Here is a 12,259-nt window from a genome sequence, read left to right as displayed (position 1 = left end):
GCTCTTAAATATTTTTCGCCTACTCGATACAATCGCTGGAATTTCCAATGATGATTAAGTTCAAAAACTATAAATCCAAATACAGAAAACTCTGAGTGGCCAGGATATAATCTATAATTCCAAAAAAAAGAAAAGGCCCGCAATTCATCAGCACAATTGTCTAATTACAATTTAATTTCCAACTGACTCCACTAAACGATTCTCTCTCTGGAGAGAGAATTTTAGCTAATCAATTACACTTAGTAACTCAACGCAAAAACCCAGTCGGCCTTCCAAAATTGGTAGTATCTGTATTATTCGTTTGAGGTACTTTTACTGATTTCATTAGCTTCAAGAAACACTGTTCTCAATCTGATGAGAACCAACTATCACTGTTTCTGCTATAATTGTCCTCTTACTCCAACTATTCGACTGCGTGGCAATAATTGTTCCATCTCTAGAAGGCTCTCCGGAACCCTCCAGTTCCTTATCATTTTTTAGTTTTAGTTAAGTCCTCATCATTCATTTTTAGTTAAGCCACGCCATTCCTTATCAGTCCTGGCAACAGCTTAAATCACCCGTCCGTACTTAATAGATATCCGGTATGCGGTTAGTGACACAATACAACCAAGCAAAACAGGTCACACGATCCTAATCAACTGATTTTTGACCTCAGCCTCAGTTCAACTCAACCTCCAAACCGTACTAGGTTTACTCAGTGACCCTCTCAAGGTCTTCATTTTTTTTATCCCTTAACGTTTCGATCTTCTCAGGGCAGGGAAAGACATTTTGATGAGTAGCTGATTCATATAAAGCACCTCAAATTTCCATCTATACCTTATGCCAATCCCGAAGTTCTAGCTATCGGGGGAACGTAATTCGTCTATTAAAAAATTTTCCATCCGTTCATACTAATTAAGAGATTTAATTCTCATGCCGCGCTCCTATTACTTGCAATTTCCTCTGGGACTACGTATCTTTAGCCTAATTGAATTCTTATTATAAACTCATTTGCCAAGCTAAGCTCAAACCACTATTTACCAAGTCAAATTTATTTTAATTCTACTACTTCAAGGTTGCACTGTAGAAACTACATCGCTATCAGCTTCTACTTCAGTTCCCAAGGAATACGTTTCCTTCCAATTATTATTATGGTGACCGGTTTATATTTCCACGGTTTAGGCTGGGAAATACGCAACTTTCCGGGTATTCTACGCAATTTCGGGGTCCAAACGCTCAAAATTAAACGGGGTGTCAAATGTCCTCGGAAAGATTCAGGGTCTCATGGGGGTTCTAACTATCAATTTTCATATGTATCCCACTGATATTTTCAATTTAAAAATCCAAGGAGTAGCCGGTTGCGCTCAATGGGTTTCTTTTTCCAGCGGTGGGGACCAGTATCTATCGCCGCTATAAAATTAGTATGCCCGCGCGCTTGATTTTGTATAAATTGCCTATTTCTAGTCGAGAGGGGTGTGTTTTTTCAAGTGCTAATAGCTTCCTATCTTCAACTCCTTGCTTTCCGTGGGGACCGAGAAACGACTTCCGGAATTTGGGTGCCGGTCTGTTTATTTAGGGCATAAAATCGGAAGCCGGTTCCCAACAGACCTGGGGTACTAATACTACCGCTAGTAGGGAATTTAAACCATATACTAATCAGTCTTACGCCTAGGTTACTATACCATAAAATACACTACAAATTCCACAAGTTATTCCCAAGCTTTAACTCTCATCTCTTTTCATTATGACCAAAAAATTTTGTCTTTTGACTTTTCAAAGCCACGAAGATAGCAGAAATTTTTTCACCCTGCTTAATCATGATTTTTTTCTAGCAAAAAAAAAACAATCGAGTGAAGAGTTAAATTGATGCAGGGCTCGTAATAAAAAGAGAATCGAAAAACCAACTCTAAGCTGCAATTTTATTTTCAAAAACGCTCAAAGAAAAGCAGCACAATAAATCTAAGTGTTGCAAAATACAAAACTGCATCTTGCAAAACCGAACAAAAAAGCAGAAGGAAGCTTTGAAGAAGCAGAAGTTTTTTCAAATGTGCTTAAATAATATTGGTCTACCTTTGAAGTTTGAACTTCCGACCTCTGGATTATGAGCCATTTTTCCTGAGCCTTTTCTTCCATTAATTTTTGGAATGATTTTCTCGACTTTTTGGTGTTGGTAATACGTTTGTTTGCCTCATTTCTGTGTTTTAAAGTCAAACACTTGTGTTTAGAACGAGTTCAATATTAATCCTGAATTGCACTAATTAAAATTCTCAGTTTTTATGTTCAATTGAATCAGCGAGCAATTTATATTCGTTTCATCCTTTTTATCAGAACGCCCTGTAATCACTCATAGACCAGGTGCAACTCTCAGAATAGCAGTAGTATCAAAAACTCTCAAAACGCCTATTTCTTTTGTATGGCGTCTTTGTATATTCTTTGATCAATGCCTGACAGAATAAAAAAAAATCAAATACAAAAATTTAGCAACATTAAAATTGAACGTTGAAAGTTTTTTTGCCAAAAGTTTGCTTCTTTCATTAAATTGTTCGCATAAGAAGACAGCATTTTTCAGGCCGCTCCATTGTACTTGCTACATGCTAGACCATTAATCTTTTGATGACTCTAGCTTTGATTGACCAGAGTCTGTCACACAAAAATTTTGAGAAGAATTTGGATTTAAAAATCAATTTTTGGTTTATGGAAAAACTTTAATCTTCCATTTTCTTTTATGAAAAACTACGGTTCATGTATCTTTCCTGCACTTTTTGTACTTATGAACTTACAAGAAAAATATATGACCAACAGTTTCTCCATAGATGAAAATTGTATGATGTTTTTTTGGTCAATTCGGGGATGGGTTTTCAGTTTGTTCCTTACCTTTGCGTTCTTTTACTTGGCATCTACTTGGCAGCTATGATAATAATGAAGAAGACCGCTTGCACCAGGGCAAATCCTTGAACATTCCAATTGCTCATTATTTGGTCTTGAATACTCTTTGGTTAATAAAATGTGACAAACTATCGTTTTTAGGCTGACAATATCAAAATTTAAGTGTTGAAATTGAATCGTGTATACAATAAATATCACTAATTAGCTTGCCTCAAAATCAATTTGGAAGGAATTTCTGCGGAACGACAATTCGCCACGCATAAATAATGCGCTTTATATTTTGATTTAAAAAAAGAAAACGAGCCCAATTTAGTTAAACTCAACTCATAGATGCCGTATATCAGATTAGACTGACTTCCTTTTGGTCGTTAACCTCTGATAGAGAGAGTACAAAGCTGATTCAAATTGACCGGACAAAACGCGCTAAATTTTAAATCTAAAACGCGTTTTTCTCAAATTCAGTTGAGGTTAGGTGAAAACTCATGAAAACAAAACTTAGTTCAAATTTTAGCAGAATTAATATTGTGTAATTTGTTTTGCGAAATTCGGGCCCAAAGTTTTACCCCAAAAATGGGTCATTTTGGTTTTTTTAGTTAATAGAAAATGGCGCCAAAAAAAACCAGTCGGTCACAAACATAATTATATCAAAGTGAGCCCCTCACGTAGCCCAACAAACTTTAACAGGGGTATATTCTCCAAAACATTGTTAAGGTTAATCAATTTTTGTTTTATAGACAAAAAAGGTCATTTTTACTTTATAAAACACCAACTTTTTATTTAAAAACACCTTTTAAACCGTTTTCAATTTTTTTTTGAAGAATTTACCTTTCTTAAAGCTTAATGGGCTATGAGAGGGACTCACTTTGATATAATTATTTTTGTGATCGATTGGGTAATTTTGGCGTCATTTTTGATAAACTAAAAAAAGCCAAAATGACCAATATTTGGGGTAAAACTTTGGGCCCGAATTTCGCAAAACAAATTACACAATATTAATTGTGCTAAAATTTTAAGCAAGTTTTGTCTTCATGAGTTTTCACCTAAACTCAACCCAATTTCAGAAAAACGCGTTTGAGATTTCAAGTTTAGCCTGTTTTGTCCGGTTAAGTTAAATCAGCATTGTATAATAATAGCTACAAAAATTAAATGAAATAGCTACGTCAAAGGATGTGAGAACTTTTTTGGAAGAAAAATCTTTGATGATTTAATGAATGATTGGTTCTCTTAAAAGAAACCAATCGAAGTAAAAAAAAAACGGCCGCAAGATCTTAACTAACTATTTCACTGCTTAAAAACAGACCCTAACATGCTGAATTTTTTTTGAGGTTTTGCCCTAATGTATCATATAGTACCATATCATTTCTGTAAGACTACTCTAAGACAATTCAGGTCGTTTTCTATGCATTGTAATTGGACAATTGTCCAATCTTTCGTTTATAGTTTTGAATAAGCCGAGGTCTTTGTCACTCGCGTTCGATAACGAACACAACCCATAAATGAAAAACAAACATACCCATTTTCCTTATATGAAAAATCACTAATCATAAACCTTTCATGCAGTTTTTTGTACTTTCGGAATTGCATGAAAAATGTGTGAGTAGCATTTTTCCATAAATGAAAATTGTTTGACTAGCATTTTTGAACAACCCGGGTTGATGGTTGTTAAAACTCTACAAAAGACATTATCAAGCTAAAAAAAAATTTTTGTGTTCATTGTACGCAACCAATTGACCCAATGAAATTATTTTGTATGAATGTTGAGAAGGAGTCTTGGAAAACGTAAACATTAGAAGTTTAAAAAAACGTTTGGCGAATTTTTGTTTCGGTAATCATTGCCTCAAGAAAAATTATTTATCAGGGTTGGTGCTCAATTTTTGTATCTGAAATCCAAAATATCCTATCCGCCGAAAAATTGGCTTTATGTGCATCAGTTTTAGGAATTTTCTCGGTCTGAAAGTATTTTTTTGAACTTTTGTGTTCCACATTCCAGGGTGAACCTCGCTCATAACTTTAAATCATTCAAATAATTTTCAAGTGCCAATAAACGTGCCTTAAGCACGTTTACTGCCACTTGCTTAAGCCACGTTTATTGAATTGTGTTTTCTGGTGAAGCTACAAAAAGAATTGAAAAGAAAACTCGCAATTCCTTTTAACCTGTTTGACGAAACTGGTCCAAAAAAGTCCTAAAAACCTGCAAGCAAACTAGTTAAGAACGTAAAGGTCTTTTTCGGCCCTCCAATTTTTGTGCATCAGCTGAGCTGTTGAAAAACGTTATTAAAATAAACCAGTATACCAGATCACTAGTATCAAGTACACTATGTGGAAATTTGGTTTGATTTTTCCCAAAAGTTTAGAAAAGGCGAAAAAATGCGTATTACCACAACCAAATAGTTTTGGACAAATGTTCACGTTATAAAGTGAATACTCAATTGTACCTCCGTGGTTTCATATTTTGAAAAACATCCAATAAAATGTAATCTCATTGCAATACCAGATGACTTTGATTTGCGTCTATTGTTTCCATGAAGCTGAGTTGACTAGAATCAGTCGCAAATTTACATATCTATATAGAAGCGGACTTAGAATGGACACCTTTCTTCCGTCAAAAACTGACCCTCTCACCGCCCACAGAGTCGCAAGTTAGGCAATTTTTTCCCCCTCTTTTTTGGTTTTTCGGGACAATTCATTTAGTTTTTTGGGACTGCGTAAATTCAAAAATGCCAAAAAATTGTCAACATTTTTGAAACATAGTTTGACTGCTGAGAAATGACAGTCGGGAGACAACAAGTTGCAATTGTCAGTTTTCAACCGATGGACAAATATTTGAGTATTTCTACACATTTTTGTGTAAAAAGGCTAAACACGTGAATTATGATTGATGAAACCAATTAAAATTATCTAGACGGATTAGCAAAACTTTTTCGAGGCTTTTTGTTCGTTTAATCGAAGCTCTGTCTGCTGGTTGCCGAATTTTTTTCTAAATTGCTGGAAATATTCTTTTCTAACCTGGCTACCGTAAGTTCTTTTCAAAATTGTTGGAAAATTCTTTTCTAAATTGGGTGCCGGAAATTCTTTTCAAATTGTTGGAAAATTCTTTTCTAAATTGGGTGCCGGAAACGCTTTTCTAAATTGCCGGATAAATTGCTAAAAAAGGTGGAGTGCGGGTGGAAATTTTTTCTAAATTTCTCTATAAGCTTCTTTAATGTGTTTTGAGGCCTATGTGACCCTATTTTGGCCCCACATGAAAGAAGCTTAGAGTAGATAAATTCAGAAAAAAATTTCCAGCTGTGCACCACCTTTTTTAGCAACTTATCCGGCAATTTAGAAAAGCGTTTCCGGCAATTAATTTAGAAAAAAAATTCCGGCAACAAGTTTTTAAAAGTTTCCAGCAGTTTAGAGAAAAAATTCGGCAACCATAAAAATTCTAATTTTTTTTGAGAATGTCTTACTACAGACTGAGTTGTAGGCATTTTTGCATGTTGTAGTCTAAAGCCTTGCACGTGAATCAGACTAAATAAAAAGTATGATTTCTTTGCTCAAAAGAGACTTGACTCGATCGACTGATAAGCTTTTTTTTATGATCTTCCAATTAGACACTACTTTTGTGAATTGTTTGTGGTCATAACATTTGTCTGTTTAAACTTTTTTCTTTTTTTGTAGTGGTAAAAGTTTTTATTGAATCCTTACAAAGTTTGCTAGCGTTAAATCAAATTTGAAATCCTGCTTCTCTAAATCTCTCTTTTTTTCTCAGGATTGATTAACCTGAGCTGCAAATCAGTCGAACAATTAATTCAGAAAATAATTCTAAATAATCAAAGAGAGATACTTTATTTACATACTCAGTGCACCATTGTTAAATGCTCCAAACCATGTTTTCTATACTTAACTGGGTTAAATTTGCTCAAAATTAGTAGTTCTATAGGATCAGTCGGGATCCAGGCACGTAATAGGACTCCTTCCAGAGGTTAGTTTTCCCTTTGTTCATCATCTTCCTTTGACACTGGGCGCACCGTGAAACGTGTGCTTGGTCTAGCAGCAGTGCGCCACCGTGCAATCGGTGCAAGTTTTCCTCTTCGTCCCGTTGTTGTTTCACCTGCATAGATTTCAGCCAATCAGCTTCGAGCTGTCTCCTCTGGTTGAACAGTCGGTTATGTTTGTTGACATTATCCTCGACGAATTCTCGTTTGACGTCTTTCAGCATTTCTTCCTCTTCTTTTTGATTCAGTAGCTCAGTCAAAATTTTCTCCTTTTTCTTTTCACGTGCGATTTCGAGCAGTTCTTTTTTGATTTCCTCCTCGCGCTCAGCTTTTTCACGGATCTTGTCGTTTGAAGAAGCGTCGTGAAGGCCGAAGATTGGCTCGTCTGAGTCGGGAACTGCCTTCGGCAACTGTTCCGGCAAGTATTTCAGCTGAGTGTCGAGTGCTCTTTTGAGCGCCTCTTTTTGATTGTGCTTCTCTTTCAAATACGCCTCTCTTTGAGCAGCTAAATCCTCGGCTATTTGAATTTGCTCCAGCTTCTCCAAGAAAACTTTGTCTTCATGAAGTCGTTTTTCCTTGTCAGTTCTAGACTCTACTTGATTGTTTAAGTCTTCGTAGTAAGTTGCCTGGCCGAAGAACTTATGAGGTGTATGGGGTCTCTTTTGAAACAGGAATGAATTGTAGTACCCTGGTTTCCGGCTTTTCTCGTCTTTTACCGCGTCTGCAACTCCCAGATTGAAGGCCGAGATGGATTTTTGCATGTTTCTCGCATCATACAGCTTCTCTTGTTCCTTGAGAATAGCTTCAGTGTCTCGTAAGTTCTGATACTGCGCCAGTAGCTTGTCTTCTTCTTCGATTCGTTTTTGCCTCTCGGCCAAAAAATCCACAGGAATATTTCGGACGTCTCTTTGGTGACACAAATAACACAATTCTTGACCTGCTGAAGCCTTGTGACAGCATTCCGAATGATTGGATGCCGCGGACTCTGCCCGGCTGGATCCTGGAGGTCGATTGGACACTAAGTTGGGCGAAGTGTTTGACCTTTTCAAGGTCGGTGTTGTCATGTTGCGGTGCGATGCCGCACCTGTTGACGGTTTCCTTACCGTTGGAAGATCCGCTTTCAGCTGACTTGATGTGGAAAACTCTCGTTCTCGAACTGTATTCAAACCAGCCGCGGCGCTACCTCCCAACTGGTTCTCGTGATTCTCGTCAAAGCGTCCTGGATCCGAAGTCACCTCAGGATTGTGCTCGTCTTCGTTTTCCGTTTCAGCAATGGCAGGCAAGGGTTTGGGTGGTTTGTTCACAGCTACGCTCGGTAAAATGAGAGTCGTGGTTCCTGGTCGCGATGTGATTGGTCGATCCGACATTACCGAATCAGGAGTGAACGGACGGTTTACCATCGATTTCATGACGTCTTTACCGTCGTCCAAGGAGTTTATGAACTCTTTGAAGAATCGCATTTTTACTTTCTTCTCCTTAATTGTCAGGCGACCCAAATCTGGGAAAACGAACTCAACGCTACTGTTGCTCTGGACACTTCGGCCGAGCCAAGTAAGAACTTCTTTCGCGCATGCCTCGACAACATCTCGATGATAGGGACTCTCGAACGCGACGGCCGCAAAGTTCAGCGGGACAACTGGGATCTCTCCTGTCTGGTAAATTTTTTGGTTCGGCAAACAATGTTGTAGCACGAATTTCTCGGAAATGACAAATACAGGACGATTTATTTCCTTCGCTTTCTTGCCGCTTGATTTTCCGGTGACTTTTTTGGTGTACGTGAACGTTCCCAACCCATGAATATGAACTCCTTTGTTTTGTTGTAACTGTTTGATAATAAACTCGGAAATGTAACCCCAAATACTGGCAATATCGTCATCGGATAGACCCGAAATTGTACTTTGTTTCGGCTTTGTGTAATCTTTCAGAACATCTACACTTCTATTTGTATCAAAACCACTCAACGGTTTTAACTCCTCCATTGAAACTGGAAACAGTTAAGTTCCGATCATAAAATAGGATTTTGATCAAAGAAGTGAAGTTTTTATGTTAAATTTTGATCTTTTTAAAACGATGGTTCTATAAAATAAAAACACGTTGTAGTACTTTTAATGCTTTATTTTTGACGAAAAAGCACACGATTTAGCTTAGCAACAAAACGTAGTTCAATTTGAAAGCAATCAGCGATGTTTGACTACAGTAAAAGCTGCAGACCGCAGAATGAAAAAGTAACAAAGAGACAAATCGACAGTGAAACGCTCCGGCTATTTTTCGTTCTCATCTTGTTCAAAAGGCATGAAGCACGCTTTGTAAGAAATCACACCGGCGTTGATAAAACAGTTATGAGCGGCTGCTGGTAAATAGGCACAATTCCGAACTCTTCGTTTCGGGGACCATAAACTGGGACCATAAACGTTTCATCTTTTTTGAAACAAAGAAATGAGACAAATGAGGAGAGTTTTTTCTTGAACCCGTCTTGGAGGAGCACTATTTTTAGAAATATATGTAGGTTATGAGACTCCGACGGATAAAAAAAATTAATGATAATCTCAGATTTTAAGAAAACAGGTACTCACTCTGTCACTCATATGATAGTGTTTGTGCTTCCCATAAATCACACTTGAACAAAGTTTAGACTTGTTAGACTAGAGGAAGCATCTGGTTTGTCACTGGTCTCCTTTTTATCAAGTTCGATTCTGCCTGATACCGTTTTACGGCTTTCCTTCAGCGTTTTACGCAGTTGTTTTTTATTTTCAATTATTTGAAGATAATTTTTTGTCAATGATGTTTTTTTAGAATTCATTTCTCCTTATTTTGTCTGGAACATCGTCAGAATCTTGTTAATTTATCTCCTACGCCACCTATGGTGGAGAATCTCACAAATTAAGTAAATGTGAGTTTTGGACCTTGTAACGATCGCGCACTTTCCACGTTGCTATGGGGGCAGGGTAGTTTATAGGATAGAAGACCTGACTTTTGCTCACCAAAACTACCATAAAATTCGCTATCAAAAAATACCAAAATAGTGTACTACCTGAAAAAAATCAGCGATCTTTTTTTTCAGAGTTTCCTGGAAGGACCAGGAGGTTTGGTAGAATGACATGTTGCTGCGGGCTGTATTTGTCCTGGGGTCTCGGGAGTCAGTTCAGATCAATTGTTTATTTTGTATCTGAACTACTACTAAAAAAAATCATAATTCCATGAAAAACCCAAAATTTCAATTCCTTTTTATCTTTATCTCGATGTTCTACAAAAGAAACCTGAAGCATACTTGCTTGAAGACACTTGGAAAGATTTTAATTAGCAATTATCAAATAAAAAGATTAAATAAAGAACTCGATCAGAACTATCATAATTATCTTACAAAACCAAGATCTGACTTATGGCAAAACAACAGGCAGATAAAGGGAATTGAGTTGACGTGTGAGCTAATTTCGGCGAAGTAAGCGAGTCCTCGTTTCGGAGGCGTCCAGTTTTGGACTGCCTCAAAGTCGGGGTCCTGAGTCACTGGTTTTTTAATGATGGCTAAGGATGTCGTTATAACTGGCTGAAATAGCAAAAAATAAAGATTGACTAAACATAGCTCATCAAAGTTAATTTAATTTAATGAATATACTAATATTCTAACCACTTTTCAGTTTAGTTTTCTGGAAACGTTGATATTTTTGATGATCTTTGAAAATTAGACTGAAAAAAAATATATTATCGGAGCCCATTACTGACTTCCCGGGTCATGATCCGCGATTTATTTTTCGGCTTTTTCAGTCTTGCCTATGTTAATTCCGCTCACCAAAAATCCAGAGTCTGGACAGGATTCAAAGTCGCGGACAAAATCTGGAAAAACGTATCTCGGTCTCTATAGCTGAAAAGTTAGTCGCAGACAAAGGTTGGAAAGAACTTATTTCGGTCGCAACAGAGAGAAAAATTTGGAACCGCGACAACTTGCAACAAAAGACAACTCGCAAAAAAAAAACGATAATTCGTATAAAATTCGGAAAAAAATTAGATTTTTCTTTTATCTAAATGTGAAACAAAAATGTGTTCAAACAACAAGGCTTTTGAAACGACAAAATTTCTATGATATAAAAGGCTTCCAGCTGCAAAATTAGGTCTGTAACAATTATTCTTGTTTTGATAATTTATAAGCGTTACTGGTATCTTTTGTTGCAATTGTTCAATTTTGGGACCTTTATAGGAATTTCCCGGGTTTCAACCGAATGAAGCAATTTTCGGTTAATTTGCGTTTCTTCCTTGTTTGCTGAATGAGTTTTGATACTGTGGAGTGAGCATAACCCATTCCTAAATGAGAAACTCAATGCCATCCTTCGACTGAATTGTCACTTTTTTTGGTTTTCCTTTATCGCATTGTTGAACTAATTCCATTTGGCTGGTTTGAATTCTGGATATTTTCGTAGAATTCCATGTGTATACTCCGCCACCCACATTTTTGTGAAATAATCGAAAAATGACCTGAGCTGCTCATTATCAGTTGTTGTGGCATGAAGAGCTTCTTGTGCCAACTTCAAGTCGCAATCAGGAATAAGAGCCAGCGCAATAAAGGATTTCGTTTTTTTCTTCGCTCTTTGTCTTTTCTGTATTCAACTGCTGGTTTTATTTCATATTTTTGCCAATTGACCTGCTCAAAATAGAAAAAGCATCCTTTTAGAGACGTTGTGGATTTGAAATCTAAAATTGCTGCATTTTCGAATTTAATAACAACTTCTGTTGGCTCCAGTAGAGGGTTAATTTCACGCAACGCTCAAAAAACTTGTTGCAAGGTCTTTTTGAGCATCTCCAAAATCTTATCCGGTTTTTTTTCCTTAATTCGAACCTCAATAATTTTTAAATCTTCAAAGATCATGATTCGTTTTCCGCGCTGGCTTGTAGTTAATTGGAAAATAATTCGCATGAGTAGAAACTTATTTAGAAAACGAATTGATGACTTATTTATTAGTCCAATGGAGATTTTGGACTCAATTTTTGGTATTGAACGAACATAAAGATTGATATCTTTCCTCTATAATTATATAATGTTAAGTTCAAACTTGACAGATTTTTAGGGGTGATTGCGGCTTTTAGCTTAAGGGTAATTAGGAAATTATCTTACAAGTTTATTCGAATTATCGCGTTTTGCGTGTTGCTGTTGATGCTAATTTATACGTTTTGTCTTGTTTTACGAGTTATTTTTTCTTCCGAGCTATTTTGCCTCGAGAAAAGTTGGTCGGCTGTTTTCATTTTCAATTATTTGAAGATACTTTTTTGTCAATGATGTTTTTTTAGAATTCATTTCTCCTTATTTTGTCTGGAAATTCGTCGGAATCTTGTTAATTTATCTCCTACGCCACCTATGGTGGAGAATCTCACAAATTAAGTAAATGTGAGTTTTGCACCTTGTAACGATCGCGCACTTTCCACGTTGC

The 12,259-nt window shown here is 36.7% G+C and overlaps 2 protein-coding genes across 2 annotated transcripts in view; both read right to left on the bottom strand.

Annotated features, from left to right (window-relative positions):
• LOC134840456 (proteasome subunit beta type-7-like) overlaps positions 1-12,259 on the bottom strand; it is a 287,503-nt gene that overhangs the window by 58,701 nt on the left and 216,543 nt on the right. The gene's annotated exons all lie outside the window — the stretch shown is intronic.
• LOC134840179 (coiled-coil domain-containing protein 81-like) lies at positions 6,640-9,065 on the bottom strand. Its single transcript, XM_063855893.1, has one exon. It carries the CDS (start codon positions 8,819-8,821, stop codon positions 6,782-6,784), a length of 2,040 nt encoding a protein of 679 aa, XP_063711963.1. The 5' UTR covers positions 8,822-9,065; the 3' UTR covers positions 6,640-6,781.

This window comes from Symsagittifera roscoffensis, chromosome 2 (genome assembly GCF_963678635.1).
Source record: "Symsagittifera roscoffensis chromosome 2, txSymRosc1.1, whole genome shotgun sequence".
NCBI lineage: Eukaryota > Metazoa > Xenacoelomorpha > Acoela > Convolutidae > Symsagittifera > Symsagittifera roscoffensis.
Note: the sequence above shows the minus strand (reverse complement) of the source record. Positions and strands in the feature narration are given on the sequence as shown.

Excerpts from the sequence above, each read along its gene's own strand:
- LOC134840179 (XM_063855893.1), bottom strand. The coding sequence starts at position 8,821 with ATGGAGGAGTTAAAACCGTTGAGTGGTTTTGATACAAATAGAAGTGTA.